The 18435-nt window shown below is 40.4% G+C and overlaps 1 protein-coding gene across 3 annotated transcripts in view; it reads left to right on the top strand.

Annotated features, from left to right (window-relative positions):
• The first annotated feature begins 217 nt into the window (after nucleotides 1–217).
• ZNF280C (zinc finger protein 280C) overlaps nucleotides 218–18435 on the top strand; it is a 57311-nt gene continuing 39093 nt past the window's right edge. For 2 of the 3 annotated variants that reach the window (XM_080652925.1, XM_080652927.1), the window contains exons 1-4: nucleotides 218–348; nucleotides 7175–7220; nucleotides 7338–7384; nucleotides 14586–14732. In XM_080652925.1, the coding sequence (XP_080509051.1) occupies nucleotides 7354–7384; nucleotides 14586–14732 (178 nt within the window). In that variant the 5' untranslated portion in view covers nucleotides 218–348; nucleotides 7175–7220; nucleotides 7338–7353. Of the gene's footprint in view, nucleotides 349–7174; nucleotides 7221–7337; nucleotides 7385–8412; nucleotides 8568–14585; nucleotides 14733–18435 lie in introns of all 3 variants that reach the window. The other variant, XM_080652926.1, reaches the window with a different exon arrangement.

Here is an 18435-nt window from a genome sequence, read left to right as displayed (position 1 = left end):
AGTGCTGCTGCCTTCGAGATTGTATAAGGCCGTGCACATGTACGCGCCCACCCTCCAAAGTCCTTTAGTAAAGTATCATAGAAGCCCGGATGTGCGGGGGCCCGAGCGGGGGCCGGAGAGGGGGCAGGAGCTGGGGGCCGGAGACGGAGGAGCTGCCGTATACCCATGAGGCAGCGCGCGTAGTTATATACCGCCACCGCGGTCTGGGCAGCTCATTCGGCGCTGAGAGGCACTGGGGCGGCTGCTGTGGCGGTAGCCACCGCCCAGTGTTTTCGCGCTCCTCCTTTTTCCTCCTTCCCTTTCTCCTCCTCCTTAGAGTCCCATTCTGGCCGACCTGTTCTGCTCGTGGTAAGTGTCCGCCACCCCGCCTTCGCCTCAGGGAAGCGGGCGGAGGCTATTGCTTGCGGCGGATCTCCTGGCTGTGAGGGCGGCATTGGAGGCCTGTGGGTGAGGAAGGGAGGTTGAGGGTCTGGATGCGGCGCGAGTCCAGGATAGTCCAGAGCGCGTGGAGGAGGGGACGGCGGGGTGGCGCGGTGGCGCGGTGCCGGGTGGGCCACCATCTTGAGCCATCGCTGGCGGGGGAGGGATCTCGGGAAGGTAGCTGTTCAGCGGCGGGGTTTGGCGTGCAGCTCAGGCCGTGGTCGCGCGGGTTGCCTCCACTGCCTCTTTATAGTCTGGGGCCTGTGCGTGGCTGTGGGTCCCCAGACAGGTTTTGGCTTTTCTTTCTGGAGACAACTCCCTTCGGTCTTTTGTACATTTGATGTCGATGTCTGATGAGACCCGCCTACCCCTCTGTCTCTAAAAGAGACGAGAGAAGGTTCCGAACTTTGAGGCTTCAGAGGCCCTGGGGCCCATCGTTTACGTGTAGGTTTCCCCCACCCAGATTACTGGTCGTCGAGTGCTCACACCCTAGTTCTTGCCAAAGGGACTTCGCTCCTCCTCATAGAAATCTTGCTCCATTCCGTTATTGTCTAGAGGAGAACAGCCCCGGGAAGAAACGTGGAGTTAGAGACACATTTTTTTTTTTTTTTTTAACAATGAGCTTTGCAGGTTTTACTTAATGGAAAAAATTATTTCATTCTGAGATTTTATCCTTCTCTAGACGCGGAGGGAGTTCCTTTTAACTTACCTCAAGTTTTAATGCTTTTATTAAGGAGAAATTAGAATAAAATGTTAAGTGTAGCAGCTTCTTGCAAGCACAGGAAATCTTCAAGGGGTTCTCTTTGTTTGCAAAGATTTTTTTCGTTGTTTTTATTTTTAATATGTGGACTTAAATTTCGCCTTTTGTTTTCAGTTTTGGTCTGTGAATTTTAATGTCTTTTAGTGCCATTAAATATAGACTTGAAACCAAGAAATAATGCTTTAAACTACAAAAAGTCTTCTCTTAGCATTTGTGAGATGTCCCGCTTTGGGGGTTGCTGTGAAAACTCAAACCGTCTCCTTAAGGATAAATTTTACTGAACCTTTGAAGGCATTGGTTTGCTTATGAAATTAAGTTAGAGTTGTATGCCCTTGATGTTATAACATTGGTACAGATTCCACTATAATTGTATTCTGCATTTGTATATTTCATGGATTATTACCCATTTTGAGGTGTTGATAGAACTATTTGGAAGGTGAGGAAACAGCCTCAAGTAGAAGACTTTACGGAAGTCATAATGGATAGGAATTTATATATCTGGTTCTTAAACCTAGATCTTCTAACTCTTCATCCAGTGTTCAATTTACTGTATCATGCCCCACTTTTCATTGCAGTGAAGTGGTTAAGGAGAATAAACAAGGAGGCTCACCCCCAAAAAACAAGAAATATTTTCAATTCCCCTTTTCTTTAAATTTTTATTTTTAATACTTCAGATCTTTTAAACTTTTTGGTATTTAAATAATACTGTTATTATTTCCAAGCATGTTGAAAAGTTGGAGAATAGTCCATTGAAAAAAGTTTTGATGTTGAAAGGCTCCAAATTCCAGCTTCCCCTGTTCAACCTATTTTCCTCAGTTAAGTTTTCTAGTCTAATCCCATTTTCTTCAGCCCAGTGTTTTACTATTCAGCATCAACTTTTTTTTTTTAGTTGAAGAGATGAGTAAGGGGAAAGGAATATATAATTCTGTATCTCCTCTTCTCTCCGATTTGTTCTCTTTATTCAAGAGGACATTTAGAGCCATCCAAAAATATGTTTGTTGCTGTTGTTATACTAATAGAAAAGGGGAAATACCTAAATAAAAAGCAATCCATAGTTTTAGTGACAGAATATTGGAAATTTATATTTAAAATATTTTTCATTTCAAAAGTAACTTGAAAGGTCAGAAATATTTATGACTTATTCATTAATTAAATATATAACTGAATATTTTTTTCTGTCTTCCTACACCAAGAGGGACTTAAATATATTTGGTTTTTAGGCAGGTTGTTTTAAATAATGACTCAAGAAGATGGTTTACTCAGTAATTTGTATAAAAAATGTGTGTCTAGCCCTGGCTTGTGTGCTTAGTGGTTAGAGCATCAGCCCTTGAACTGAAGGGTCTGGTGTTCTTTATTTGTGACAGTATTTTAACAGTTCTTTACATGAACTAGAATTTGTTTTCTTTTTAGTGCAAACTACTGCACAATAATTTTTCATGTGCTTTATTTTATCTTCTCAGTAGGTATTACTGTTTTCATTTTACAGAAAAACTAAGCTCAAAGAGATTAATTAAGCATTCTGTAGGTTTGGCGACCAGAAAGTGGCAGACTCCAAATTCACACTCATTTATTCAGCCCATGTCCAGTGTTCTCATCATTGTACTGCAGTTTTTACTTGACATTTCCCCTAGTGGATAAAATATACCCCTCTAAGATGTGTGTCAGGATCCAGCTTATCAAATATGGCCCCCCCCAAAAAAATCACAGTCTTTGTACCCAATGATGATTGTTTGAATTTTATTGAGGAAAATGATGTTCTGTTCGCTGTCTTTGGTCGCAAAGGTCATGCTGTTGGTGACATTTCTGTAGTCCGCTTTAAGATTGTCAAAGTAGCCACTGTCTCTCTTTTGGCTTTATACAAAGGCAAGAAGGAAAGAACAAGATCATAAGTTTTGATGGTGAAAACAGAGTAGTAATAGATTTTCATATATCATAAAACAAAGTAAGTAAAACTACAAAATCAATACTATATGAATCAGTGTTAATACATTGAACAAATAATATATTTTTATGAAACAAAGTCACTGCCTATTTTTTAGTTTTTCATACCTATAATTCATATCTATCTAAACAATAGCAATATTTTTCTATTTGAACCTTTCAATACCTTCATTTCTATAGCTAAATGTATTATTTAAATACTCTCTCCCTCTGATCTTTTATTAGTCAGCATCAATTAAAGTTACAGCACTTGATGACAATGAAGTAGTAAATATAAAGAAAAGCATGAGCACTCATAGGATCCAGCAATTCCACTTCTGGATATTTATCCAAAGGGAACAAAAACATTAACTTGTAAAGATACCTACACCCCCCCATGTTTATTAAAGCATTATTTACAACTAGTGGCCCGGTGCACGAAATTCATGTGTGTGGGGGCGGGTATCCCTCAGCCTGGAGTGCACCCTCTCCAATCTGGGACCCCTCGGGGGATAACCAGCAGTTGGATGTAGGGATTGGGCCTAAACCGGCAGTCAGACATCCCTCTCGTAATCCGGAACCGCTAGCTCCTAACTGCTCACCTGCTTGCCTGCCTGATTGCCCCTAACCACTCTGTCTGCTGGCCAGCTTGCCCCCAACTACCCCCAGCTAGCCTTCTTACCAACTGCTCCCCCCCCCCGTGCCGGCCTGCTCCCCACAACTGCCTCCTCTGCCAGCCTGATCACCACCACTGCCCCCCCCCATCGGCCTGCTCAGCCCCAACTGCCCCCCACTGTCAGCCTGTTCACCCCCACTGCCAACCTGCTTGCCCCCAACTACCCTCCACTGCCAACCTGCTCGCCCCCAACTGCCCTCTCCTCCTGGTCTGATCACCCCTAACCGCCTCTGCCTCAGCCCTGCCACCCTGGCTTTGTCCGGAAAGATGTCTGGAAGGTCTCCTGGAAGGTCTCCCGGTCTAATTAGCATATTACCCTTTTATTAGTATAGATAGTCAATGCATGGAAACAATCTAAGCATCTATGGGCAGATAAATGAATAGAAAAGATGTGATGTGGTGTGTGTGTGTGTGTGTGTGTGTGTGTGTGTGTGTGTGTGTGTGTGTGTGTGTTATTTTTAACAGCTTTATTGAGATAATTCATATAACATACAATTCACCCATTTGTAGTGTACAATTCATTGGTTTTAGTATATTCACAGTGTTGAGCAAACACCACCACAATCAATTTTAGAATATTTTTTAGATGGCCACTTCTTTTTAAATATATATATTTTTATTGATTTCAGAGGGAGAGGGAGAGAGAGATAGAAACATGAATGATGAGAGATAATCATTGATTGGCTGCCTCCACATGCCCCACACAGGGGATCTGGCATGTGCCCTGACCGGGAATTGAATCATAACCTCCTGCTTCATAGGTGGAGGCTCAACCCCTGAACCACACCAGCCAGGCTAGAATATTTTCATCACCCCCAAAAGAAATCCCATACCCATTCAGAGTCACTCCCCATCTCCCTCCAGCCCTAAGCAACCACTATTCTACTTTCTGTCTTTATGAATTGGCTATTTCTGGACATTTCATATAAATGAAATCACAATATGTGGTCTTTTTGACTGCTTCTTTCACTTACTATAATGTTCTCAAGATCTATTCATATTGTAGTATGTATCAGTACTTCATTCCTTTCTATGACTGAATATTATTTCATTATATAGGTATGTCACATTTTGTTTATTCATCAATCAGGCATTTGGATTGTTTTCACTTTTTGGTCATTATCAATAATGCTGCTATGAACATTTGTGTACAAATTTTTGTGTGGACATATGTTTTCAATTCTCTCTTGCCAAGATTGTAATTGCTGAGTCATATGGTAACTTTATATTTAATTTTGTGAGGAACTGTCAAAGTGTTTTTCCAGTGTCTGCACAATTTCATATTCCCACCAGCAGTGTATGAGGTGTCCTTTTTTTTCCATATCCTTGCCAATTCTTGTTATTATTTGTCTTTTTTTATTATAGCCATCCTAGTGGGTATGAAATGGTATCCATTAAATTTTTAAGTATTTTTTCTTGTGATAAAATACACATAATGTACAATTTACCATTTGAACTATTTTAATCCATTGTTTTAATTTTTTTTTTAGAATGAGCTCTTAAAAGAGTGTTGAATTTTAAATATTTAAATCTGAAAACAAAAAATATCAAAATAGTAATTGCAACTACTTAAAGGCAATCTCCAAAACCTGAATGGGTGTGTTCCAAGAATTGTTTGTCAGTTACTTGGAAGTCATTTACTTGAGATTCATCCCCCCCCCCCGCCCCCGCATAGGAACAGTATATTAAACATGGGCATAGTGTCTCTGAGTCAACAGCTGGAATGGAGAGGTCTTTACTCTTCAGCCTATTTTGATGCCAACTCTGAGTTGCATAACCTAGACACCCTTTGGAGTTGCTATTATAGGAGCACCAAGGTTCTCACTGCACATTTTGCTGAATATTCCATTTCTTTAACAGATTTCCCACAGAATTCCTTGCTTTGGAACCAAAACTCTGAAGTGATGACTTAAGAGTTTTTTGTGGTGATGGCTTTGAAGGGTTCAGCTATCTTATTGGATAGCACAGCTTTAGACTGAAGTTGTGGTTCTAAATGGCACCTGAGTATTTCTGACTTTTTAGAGTGTTTGTGAATGTATTAATTGAGACTCCTTGGTGGCTGCTATGGGCCCCAAAAGCCATCTCCATAATCATAGGCAGTAGACAGGACATGTTTATATATACTATTTGTATATTTAGTACTAATTTTAAGATATTTGTGTCAATAGATATTTTATATGATCATCTAAAAGAGTTCCTTATGAGTCTCATGGGCTGTGCAGTTGTGACTCTTAAAAAATATTCTGTATTCTTGACATTAGTAGTATGTTCCTCATGCTGAGCAAGAATTGTCATGTATTTATCTACTTGACATGTGCATTACCTTAATTCTAGTTGCAGGACAAGTGATAACTATTCAAATAATTGAATTGAAGAGATTTAATAGTCAAACCTCAGAATTACGGAAATTTACTTATGTACTGAATCACTAGAGATTCTTGTAGCAGTAATTCAAACATTTATAGCAGTAACTTCTTCTGGAGTTAAATTAGTTTATTTCCCCTTTGGTCTAGTGCAGGCTAAATTTGGAATTGGAAAAACTAGGAAAGCTTGCTTTTGCAGTCTGCGGATAAAGACAAATGTGAAGGCTCAATTAGCTGTTTATCCTAATATGTCAGATTTCTGATGTCTATTTTTTTTTACTCTTTTATTTTATAACAAATAGTTTTAAGTATGTTTATTTTATATGTAAAAATATGTTATGTGCATGAGAATTCTGAACACAAATTCCTGTTTTAAAGAAAGCAAAAATGTTGATAATGTTTAATGCACCACCTTTTATAAAAGCCTAAAGAATCATAGACATATAAGTTTGTAAACTTTTGAAGGCAAGGCTATGATTTATTCATCTTAATTATTTTTCTAGAACTGATCACATTATCTTGAGCACAGAAGGCAATGAGTAATTATTTTTAATCAATCTATGATGAAATTTATCCAGTTACTTTTCTGTTCCTTTTAGTCATCATTGATAAGAAACCAAAAAAGTAAAATAAAAATTTATTTGAACATGCTTTTGTATAATAATTACATTTATTTATGATATGAAGAATAACTAACAGTTAAAAATTAATGTCACTTAGTATTTCAAAATTCACATTCAATAAAACATATTGAAGGGTGATTACTCATTTTTATAAAAGGGTACCTTTCATAGATTATTTGTAATTTAATAATTCAGTAAGTTTCTTCAAGTAATAAATGCTTTGCACATTCAGCATCCTGTTTACTAAATTTGCATTCATTCAGAAATGAACCAAATATGGAAAGTAAGTAGCATGTGTGTATATCAAACACATGAAACTCAAAAGGTAAGCTTTCCATAGGAGAAAAATATTAAATATGTGTATATCTAAATTGAAAAATCCACCCTAATAGTAGGTATGTTTATTTTATAGGTCAGAAAATTAAGACCTAACTTGCTACCTTGTCTGGAGTCACATGGTGAGTTTGCTGGAAATCAAAATCAGACCCAAAGGTTTCTGAATCCCGATTTTATGTTTCAATATTTGGTGTTAAAGTGACTCATAAAATTGATTGTTGTTATATATTGGTGCTTAGGTGACTCTACAACTTGATGGATGACAATAAATCTTTTCAACCAAAAAGTAAGTATTGCTGCTGCAAGTGATACTAGTATGCGTGACTTTCTTACTTATAACCTTGCTTCATGAGAAAAGGTAAGAAAGGTATAGGTGGGCACAGTTTAAACACATGTATTAAAATAATACATACTCATAGTAAAAAAGAACAATATACAATAAAAATGTTAGTAAACTAGAAATTAAATGTTTCTTCATCTCCAGAGATAATTACTAATATCGGTTTGATATACATAATCAAACTTTTTTCTATATATAGGCAAACTAAATTATTTCTAAATAAAATCATGCTGTATATGCTATTATATGCCTTTAAATAATTTTACTCAACAATATACCTTGAAATATATTGACAGTGGCAGTACCTAGTTAAAACAGTGAGGGAGATCTATAAACATAGATGTAAATGATTTTTTTATTATCAGTATACATGGGTCTCCCTCATTTTTTTAATTTTCTTAATCTTTATTGTTGAAAGTATTAGAGATGTTCCCTACCCAGCCCTTCCCCACACATTTGTCCATGGGCTATGCATATAAGTTCTTTGATTAATCTCTTCCCTCCTCTCCCCTTCCCTCTGAAATATGGCAGTCTGTTGCATGTTTCAGTGTCTCTGGATCTGTTTTGTAAAAGATAGCACTGCCTGACTTTGCTTAGTTTCTTAGCCTGTAAATTATCATATGTTAAGTGCCTAGTGTATATCCAGTAGACTACTGTGTGTAAGAGGACATACAAAGGAAGAAGAAAATGTGTTCTTCACTGTTAAGGAGCTTACTTTGGAGTAGGACATGTACAGTTCAGGCACATTAATAGTGAGCAGTTTGAGATCATGTATGGTAAATTTTGAATTGCATTGAATATTCTATCAATGTAGTAAGAGACAGAAGAAAAACAAAGTTTAATGGTTTATTGAGGAAATTTTAATAGAACCGAGAGTTGGGAAGGGGCAGGGAATTAATATTTTGTTGAATATATGTGTGAAGTTAGGTACTTTGTATGACATTTTCATAAATTTACCTTACCACTTCAATTAGGTTGATACTATACCATTATTAGAAGTGAGGAAACAGATCCAAGCAATTTCTCCAGAGTCATATGATTAGAAGTGGTGCAATGAAGATTTGAATTATCAATTTGATGTCAAGTTCATGCTCTGTCTACTATACTTAAATAATGTGGACAGTCTAAGGTAAGGAGGAAGGATATTATAGATGGAAGAAGCAGTACAAATGAGGGCTTCAAGGGACAAAATGAGGATCATATTTTCAAAGTATTCAAAATATGCAAATGCTAATCTATGAATTACTTTTTAATTTTACTTAGAGCAAGCATGTTAAACTTGTGGCCGGTCGCCAGCTACGAGTTTGACATGCTTGACTTAGAGCATTCTGCATGTATATGTATATTTTTTAAAGTATAGTTTAGAAAAGAAAGGGATCAGTTCATAAAACTGGTTATATTTGGGAGGGTGGGAAGGTTTTTTGTTTTCTTTTATGGTAGGTGGACTACTAACCATGAAGCAACTTTATGCCAAGAAATGATTTTGGCATACCAGTATAAAAGGGGAAATGATATTAAAGATTTTTTAAGATAGCACCAATACGTTAAAGTGTTTCTTTCGTATGCACTCCCCAAATCATATTTACATAGCACCTTTTTTATTGTTGTTAATTCTCACCTGAAGATATTTTTTCCATTGATTTTTTTCAAGAGTGGAAGGGAGGGAGGGAGGGAGGGACTGTGTGTCGGGGGGTGGTAGAGGGGGAGAGAGAAAGAAACATTGATTGGCTGCCTCCCGCATGCACCCTGACCTGGATCGAACTTGCAACCCAGGTACCTTCCTTTGACCTGGAACCAACCCACAACCCTTTGGTGCTTGGGCCAATACTCTAACCACTGAGAGTACCGGCCAGTGCTACATAGTACCTTTTAATTTTGAGTTAAAAATAGAAATGACATTATTTTAACACTAGAGGCCCAGTGCATGAAATTCGTGCACAGAGGAAGGGGCGGTATCCCTCAGCCCAGCCTGCACCCTCTCCAAATCTGGGATCCCTCTCACAATGCAGGACTGCTGGCTCCCAACTGCTCGCCTGCCTGCCTTCCTGATTGCCCCTAACTGCTTCTGCCTGCCAGCCTGATCACCCCCTAACCACTCCCCTGCCAGCCTGATTGATGCCTAACTGCTCTTCCCTGCAGGCCCAGTCACCCCCAACTTCCCTCCTCTGCCGGCCTGGTCACCCCTAGCTGCTCTCCCCTGCAGGCTTGATCGCCCCCAACTGCCCTCGCTTGCAGGCCTGGTCCCTCCCAACTGCCCTCCCCTGCTGGCCTGATTGCCCACAACTGCCCTCCCTTGCAGGCCTGGTCCCTCCCAACTGCCCTCCCCTGCTGGCCATCTTGTGGTGGCCATCTTGTGTCCACATGGGGGCAGGATCTTTGACCACATGGGGGCAGCCATCTTGTGTGTTGGAGTGATGGTCAATCTGCATATTATTCTTTTATTAGATAGGATAGAGGCCTGGTGCACAGGTGGGGGCCAGCTGGTTTGCCCCGAAGGGTGTCCCAGATCAGGGTGGGGGTTCCCTTGGGGTATGGGGCGGCCTGGGCGAGGGGCCTGTGGTGGTTTTCAGGCCGGCCAGGCCCCCCGGTGACCCAAGCGGAGGCCCTGGTATCTGGGATTTATTTATCTTCTACAATTGAAACTTTGTAGCCTGGAGTGGAGCTAAGCCTTCTGCTCGCTCTGTGGCGGCAGCCATTTCTGTTGGGATTTATGTATCTTCTATAATTGAAACTTTGTAGCCTTAAGCGAGGCCTGGGCAGGCCAGGGTGTGTGGAAAGCTTGGCTTCCTCCATCACTGGGGGCAACCATAGCCTCCTGTTCTCTCCAGCTCTGTGGCTGCCACCATTTTTGCTGGGATTTATTTATCTTATATAATAAGAGAGTAATATGCAAATTGACCGTCACTCCAACACACAAGATGGCTGCCCCCATGTGGTCAAAGATGGCTGCCCCCATGTGGACACAAGATGGCCGCTACAAGATGGCCAGCAGGGGAGGGAAGTTGGAAGGGACCAGGCCTGCAAGGGAGGGCAGTTGGGAGCGATCAAGCCTGCAGGGGAGGGCAGTTAGGGGTGACCAGGCCGGCCAAGGAGGGAAGTTGGGGGCAACCAGGCCTGCAGAGAAGGGCACTTCGGGGGGACCCAGGCCTGCTGGGGAGAGCAGTTGGGGGGGCACCAGGCCTACAGGGAAGGGCACTTAGGGGTGACCAGGCCTGCAGGGGAGGGCAGTTAGGGGCAATCAGGCTGGCAGGGGAGTGGTTAGGGGGTGATCAGGCTGGCAGGCAGAAGCGGTTAGGGGCAATCAGGAAGGCAGGCAGGCAAGCAATTGGGAGCTAGTAGTCCTGGATTGTGAGAGGGATGTCCAACTGCCCCTTTAGGCCCGATCCTACTGGGATCATGCCTAAACAGGCAGTCCGACATCCCTTGAGGGGTCCCAGATTGGAGAGGGTGCAGGCTGGGCTGAGGGACACCCCCCCTGTGCACGAATTTCATGCACCGGGCCTCTAGTCTTCTATAATTGAAACTTTGTATCCTGGAGTGGAGGCCTGGGCTGGCCAGGGTGTGCAGAAAGCTTGGCTTCCTCCATCGCCGGGGGCAACCCTAGCCTCCTGCTCTCTCCGTGGCCGCAGCCATCTTGGTTGGGTTAATTTGCATACTCGTTCCTGATTGGCTAGTGGGTGTGGCTTGTGGTGTAACTGAGTGGTGGTTAATTTGCATATTACTCCTTTATTAGATAGGATAGTAATATTACCTTTAGAAATTACTGCATTTAAAGATGAAATACATATATCATTGTCTTAAAAAAAGATATTATTGTCTGAGGCAGAACCCTGAAATTATTTTGTTTTAATTTTATTGTTTAGTTGTTCCCTATCCATGTCTCACTCCACATATCTAGCACCATTTCTATCCATCCATATTGCCATTATATTAATTAAGTGTTCCCTCAAAACTTTTTAAACCAGAACAATACATGCATAGCTTTAAAAATACAGATAATCTTACAGTTATAAATTGCATAACCATCATTTCTGAAGGATGTAAAAGAACAAGAGAAAGGATTGTGCACATGGGTATGCATATGTTTTGGGTCTGTATATTCCTATGTTTTTTCAAGACACCCACTATTATTAGGTTAGCTGGTTTTCTAATCATCATTTCCATATTTATAAAATTTTAAAACACACATATACATAATGCTGTCTCTTGAATCATAAGTTTTTGCCATTATCTAATGATTTTCCTATTAAGTAGTATGAAGATTTTAGGTTTCTTATATTATCCCTACCCTCCAAGCACCTCCCATTGTAGTTATAGCTCAATTTTTGGTTAAATCCTATTTGATGTTTTTATTATGATGACCTTAATAAATTTGTTCCCCGATGAGCATAGTACTGTGGTATTATATGTTATAGATACATTTACTTTTTTCTGTTTTAAAATATATTTCTTTATTGATTTCAGAAAGGAAGGGAGAGGGAGAGAGAAATAGAAACATCAATGATAAGAGAGAATCATTGATTGACTGCCTCCTGCATGCCCCCCTACTGGGGATTGATCCCACAACCCCGGCATGTTCCCTTGACTGGAATCGAACCTGGGTCCCTTCAGTCTGCAGGCCAGCGCTCTATCCACTGAGCCAAACCGGCTAGGGCTACTTTTTTCTGTTTTAAAAAATATAGGCATCAATTTAATTTTTTTATTTTTTAAAATTTGCTAAATTTAATTAAGGTCTATAGCCAAGTTATCTCACACCCTTCTGTAGCCTCTTAACTCAATTTTCTACATGGTAAAACTTGTAATCTATCAATTTAATTTTTAGTGTGTGTGTGTGTGTGTGTGTGTTTGTGTGTGTGTTTTCTCCTGGAGACATTCCTCCTGGGGGTAATGTTCTCCTGCTCTACATTGCCTGGTTATTCTTTAGACCTGTTGGACAGCTATTGTCCTGGGACTTATTTTGTCTTTGTATTGTATTAAATATCACGTTTTCTGCATCCTGGTCTTCCTCCTTCTTTTCTTTTTTAAAAATATATTTTTATTGATTTCAGAGAGGAAGGGAGAGGGAGAGAGAGACAGAAACATCAATGATGAGAGAGAATCATTGATGGGCTACCTCTTGCACACCCCACAATGAAGATTGAGCCCGCAACCCAGGCATGTGCCCTGACCCAGAATCGAACTGTGACCTCCTGGTTCATAGGTCGATGCTCAACCACTGAGCCACGCCAGCCAGGCCCTTTTTCTTTTTAAAATTTTCATACAAGGATATGTTTATTTTAGAGAGAGAGAAAGAGAGCATTGACGTGAGAAACATCCATCGGTTGCCTCCCGTAAGCGCCCCAACTGGGAATTGAACCTACAACCTTTTTGGTGTAGGGACGATGCTCCAGCCAACTGAGCCACCTGGCCAGGGCTCCTCCTTCTTAAGTGTCATATTTTGGTGGATTCTTTCTATGAACAGATTAATGGGGGGTAAATTTTGTCTAATATTTCTTGCCTTTATTTTTTTATTTTTTTTTAATATATTTTATTGATATTTTACAGAGAGGAAGGGAGAGGGATAGAGAGCTAGAAACATCGATGAGAGAGAAACATCGATCAGCTGCCTCCTGCACACCTCCTACTGGAGATGTGCCCGCAACCAAGGTACCCTTGACCGGAATCGAACCTGGGACCCCTCAGTCCGCAGGCCGACGCTCTATCCACTGAGCCAAACCAGTTTCGGCTCTTGCCTTTATTTTTGATGAAAATATGTACCTTATGCTTAATGAAAATCTTGGCTGGTTATACAATTCTAAATTGAAATCTATTTTTACTAAGACTTGTGAAAACAATATTCTAACTTCTCTCTCTCCACTCTCACTCTCTCAGATGTCACAATATTCCCTTATCTTCAGCATTCTGAAATTTCACAATATGTCCCTCAACTGTCTGTTTCTTTTCTTAGTTATTGTGCTAGGTGCTGGTGAGCCCTTTCTGTCTGGAGATTTATATCCTTAAGAACTGGGAATTTTTTCTTGTATTTTTTCATTTGATTATATTCCCTCTCCTTTTTCTTTTTCTGGAACTTTTATTAGGTGAGTTGTAACTTTGAAATTTATTTGCCAGCACACACGGTGGGCAAAAATAGGTTTACAATTGTGAGTACACAAAACAGTTTATTCTTGTATTATTATTTATTAAGTATTATATTATTTTCCATACAAACAACTATAACCCTACTTTTGCTCAACCCTGTATATATATTTTAGTTCCACTTATGGGACATTTACTCAACTATGGCATTTGATTTTTTACTGAATTTTGGCTATATTATTATAATCTTTTTGTTTTCTGAATGTTACTTTTAATAGCTTTCTTGTCTTATCTCTCTAAAAATGTTAATTATATTCTCTCTAATTTTTCCTGCCCTATATAGTATCTCTGTTTCCTTTAAGATCTTTTATTCTGTTTTATTGTTTTTGTCTTTCACATTGGAAGTTTTAGTCATATTTCTGATGTTCATTAGTTGTACATCCTTATTAAGAATGAGGCACCAAAATGATCATTTGCTCTGTCAGCACCTGTAGCTTGGTGGTATTCACAGTATTGTATGCTCTTTGCTTAGTTTCTTCATGTGAGAAATGTCTAGATCTATCCTAAGATGGAATAAGTCTTGCTTAACATTCTCTATTTTCAATGTAGCACCACATTCCTGCTTTGCTCTGTGCCTAGTATCCCTCAATCTGGTTCAGTTTTTCCATTATATCTCCCACCTGTTGCCTCTTATTCTTTACTTATCTCCCTTTTAGTTAATGTAGGAGTTGGGGGAGGGTTCAGATAATAGGTACAGGCAGTCCTTTTCATAGATATAATCATATTCTAGTTATAAAACTAAAACTCAGTTTGTTTGGATTTTAATGTTCCTAAAATCTGTTGGCCTCTGTAAATAACTATTGTCATCCATTATTTATCTAGCTAGCATAATTTTACTAGTTTAGATATTAGAGATTGATTTTGAGTTTCTTAATTTTGCTACTATTTACTGATTACAAATATCAATTCAGTAATTGCTATTAGGATTATCAAAGTACACGTTAAATATCATACTATGTGTTGCAAGAAGTATTTTAAAAATAAGATTTGCTTCTCTCCTTTTGAAAATTAGATAATTCAAAAATGGCAGAACTCTTTATGGAATGTGAAGAAGAAGAACTGGAACCATGGCAGAAGAAAGTAGAAGAAAAGCAGGATGAGGAGGATGATGAGCTGATCTTTGTTGGAGAGATATCAAGTTCAAAACCAGCCATTTCAAGTAAGCATTTACTTTCAGTAAAGTTTTATAAGATGTTTCTAATGGAAAAATCTGTGTGCTGTCTTATATGTCCTTGTTACTGTATAAGGTGAGAAGGAGCATAGAGGTCATTAAGAATTTGTGAGAATCAGAGGGAGAATGTGGTTGGGACTTTTACCTAATGGCATTGTAAGCCTTCTGAGATTGGAAATCATAATTTTTAGTGGAACCAAGTAGCCTATTTACCTGTTTGTTTGTTTTTTTGTTAATTTTTCTTTTTTCCCCTAAAGCCCAAATGTACCTAGAAAAGGAAGTGTTTGGACTGCTTTGTTTAAAATACCAGAATATTAAATAAGTTTGTCTTAGTCTCTGAGGGGGTTCTCATATCACAGTGTCATCTTGATTCATGGCTACAAAATGAACAGACACTGCATGATTATACAGTCTCTGGTCTGTGTATCAACATGGGCTGTAGCTTCTGAGCACAGCCATCTTCCAGCAACTCCTGATTATATTCATGAAGGAGGAGGGCATGGTCTTCACCCTATGTACTTGGATATACAGGCAGTCAGCACACTTAATCCTCATGCCTTTCTAGCAGAACATGACCAGTACCATTGTGAATTATTAGATTTCATTTATAGTAATTGGACTTATCATTGTTATAATGTTAAAATGAAGATATTGATAACATTTCTTTAAATGTCCAATAATAAATGTGAATATCAGGGAGAAAGAGGAAACAGATTCTTTCCCATTATAGTTACTTTTTTAAGCCAGGAGAATTTACAAAAGAATGTAGCCAGCGTACCAGTATTTTCTTACTTACCATGGCAATTCATAATAGTATGGTTGAGAGACAAGTTTTTATTTTCTTTTTTTTAAATAAATCTTTATTCAGATTATTACAATTGTTTCTCCTTTTTCCCCCCATAGCTCCCCTCCACCCGGTTCCCACCCCACCTTCTGCCCTTACCTCCCCCTCACTGTGCTCATCCATAGGTGTATGATTTTTGTCCAGTCTCTTCCTGAACGCCCCCATACCCCTTTCCCCCTGAGAATTATCAGTCTACTCCCTTTCTATGCCCCTGATTCTATTATATTCACCAGTTTATTCTGTTCCTCAGATTTTTAATTCACTTGATTTTTAGGTTCACTTGTTGATAGATATATATTTGTTGTTCATAATTTTTATCTTTACTTTTTTCTTCTTCCTCTTCTTTAAGAATACCTTTCAGCATTTCATATAATACTGGTTTGGTGGTGATGAACTCCTTTAGCTTTTTCTTATCTGTGAAGCTCTTTATCTGACCTTCAATTCTGAATGATAGCTTTGCTGGGTAGAGTAATCTTGGTTGTAGGTTCTTGCTATTCATCACTTTGAAAATTTCTTGCCACTCCCATCTGGCCTGCATAGTTTCTGTTGAGAAATCAGCTGACAATCGTATGGGTGCTCCCTTGTAGGTAATTAACTGTTTTTCTCTTGCTGCTTTTAATATTCTCTCTTTGTCTTTTGCTCTTGGCATTTTAATTATGATGTGTCTTGGTGTGGTCCACTTTGGATTCCTTTTGTTTGGGGTTCTGTGCGCTTCCTGGACTTGTAAGTCTATTTCTTTAACCAGGTGGGGGAAGTTTCAGTCATTATTTCTTCCAATAGGTTTTCAGTATCTTGCTCTCTCTCTTCATCTGGCACCCCCATAATTCTGATGTTGGTACGCTTGAAGTTGTCCCAGAGGCTTCTTACACTATCTTCAACTTTTTGGATTCTTTTTTCTTTTTGCTTTTTCAGTTGAGTGTTTTTTGCTTCTTTGTATTTCAATTCTTTGACTTGATTCTTGTGTTCCTCTAGTCTGTTGTTGGGTCTCTGTATAAATTTTTTATTTCAGTCAGTGTATGTTTAATTTCTAGTTGGTCCTTTTTCATATCTTTGAGGGTCTCGTTATATTTATCGGCCTTTTCTAGGATATTCTTGAAAAGCCTTATAACCGTGGTTTTGAATTCTATATTCAGTCGTTTGTTTTCCTCCATTTCTTTCGTTTGTGATCTGTTTCTTTGTCGCCGCATTTTCACTGATTCCCTGAGTTGGTAGGGTAGCTTTGTGTGCTAGGTTTCCTATATGGCCCAGTGGGTCGGCCTCCCCAGTTAACCTGAGGTGGATACTCTTGGTGCACTCCTTTGCGGACTGTGTGTACAGCCTTGTTGTAGTTAAGTCTTGATTGTTGTTGGTATTACTGGGAGGAATTGACCTCCGGTCCAGTTGGCTGTGAGGATCAGTTGTGTCTATGCTGGGAGAAGTTCGGTGCTGGAGACAGCCTTATAGGATTAGACTTGCCAAATGGCAAAAGCCTCTGTGCTCAGCTTGGAAGGGGTGGAGTCTCAGGGCGGAGCAGACAGTCTTGGCTTCCCGTCAGCCCTGCCCTTGCGTGCGAGTCTCCAGACCTCTGCCTTCCCCAGCTCCCGAGTCTCTGCCCGAAAGTCCAGATTCCCCCCGCAAGAGCATGGGTCCCCAGGGGCTTGCCTGGAACTGGGGTTCAGTGCAGTCAGAACTGGGGCTCAGTGCAGTCAGGAGCTTCTGACTCCCTTCCACTAGGGATAGCCTGTGGCAACCTCTGCAGTCTTACTGGCGCGCGCGCCTCCAGACCTCTGCCTTCCCTGCCTCCCAAGTCTCCGCCGAGAGTCCAGATTCCCCCCACAGAGCGTGGGTCCCCAGGGGCTCTCCTGGAACTGGGGTTCAGTGCAGTCAGAACTGGGGTTCAGTGCAGTCAGGAGCTTCCAACTCCCTTCTGCTAGGGAAAGCCTGTGGCAACCTCCGCAGTCTTTGTGCACACTGGCGCGCGCTCCAGACCCCTGCCCGCTGGGGCTCCCCTGGGTCTCCCCCGGGTGTCCGAGTCTCCGGGTGCCTTTCTCTCTACCTGACAGTCCAGACTCCCCCTGTATGAGCCTGGGTCCACGGGGTTTCGCCCGGAACTGGGGTTCAGTGCAGTCGGGGGCTTCCTTCCCCCTCCCGCCAGAGAAAGTCAGCCAGGCTCTCAGCCACCCTTCCTCTCTGCGCGCACAAAGCCCCTTTGCCGTACCTCCAATTCTCTGTGAGCTTTTCTCTTTCCTTCTAGTTGTAGAATTTCCACTCAGCCAGCTTTCCTGTGGTTCTGGATGGTGTCCGTTCTGTCTTTTAGTTGTAGTTTTGAAATTGTTGTGCGAGGCAGCAGTTTAGGTGCTTACTATGCCACCATCTTGGTTTCAGTCAAGTTTTTATTTTCTGAAAGCCTAGTTCTTTCTTCTCTTGATTCTAAACTTGAAATAGTACTTCTATTCAGTTTCATCAGCAGTAGAATAATTTATTTAATTCTCAAAATTATTTCTTGTGGCAAATTGAAAGGTACTAAGTGGAGTGCCACTTCAAGTATGAAACGAACTAGGCATGGCCCTGTCCAGTATTCTCAATGGTTAGAGCACTGGTCTGTACACCGAAGGGTAGCAGGTTCAATTCCTGGTCAAGGGCATGTACCTGGGTTGCAGGTTCACTCTCTGGCCCCGGTCGGGACACCTTACCTTACGTTTAGGAGGCAATCTATCAATGTGTCTCTCTCACAAATCATTCTTTTTTTTATGACCAAGTAATATTTCATTGTATATATGTACCACAGCCTTTTTGTTTTGTCTTGTTAATCCTCACCCGATGATTTTTTCTCCCATTGATTTTTAGATTGTGTGGAAGGGAGGGAGG

Source organism: Plecotus auritus (genome assembly GCF_963455305.1).
Source record: "Plecotus auritus genome assembly, chromosome: X".
In the NCBI taxonomy this organism is placed as follows: Eukaryota; Metazoa; Chordata; class Mammalia; order Chiroptera; family Vespertilionidae; genus Plecotus; species Plecotus auritus.
This window is presented reverse-complemented; position numbering and strand designations above follow the sequence as displayed.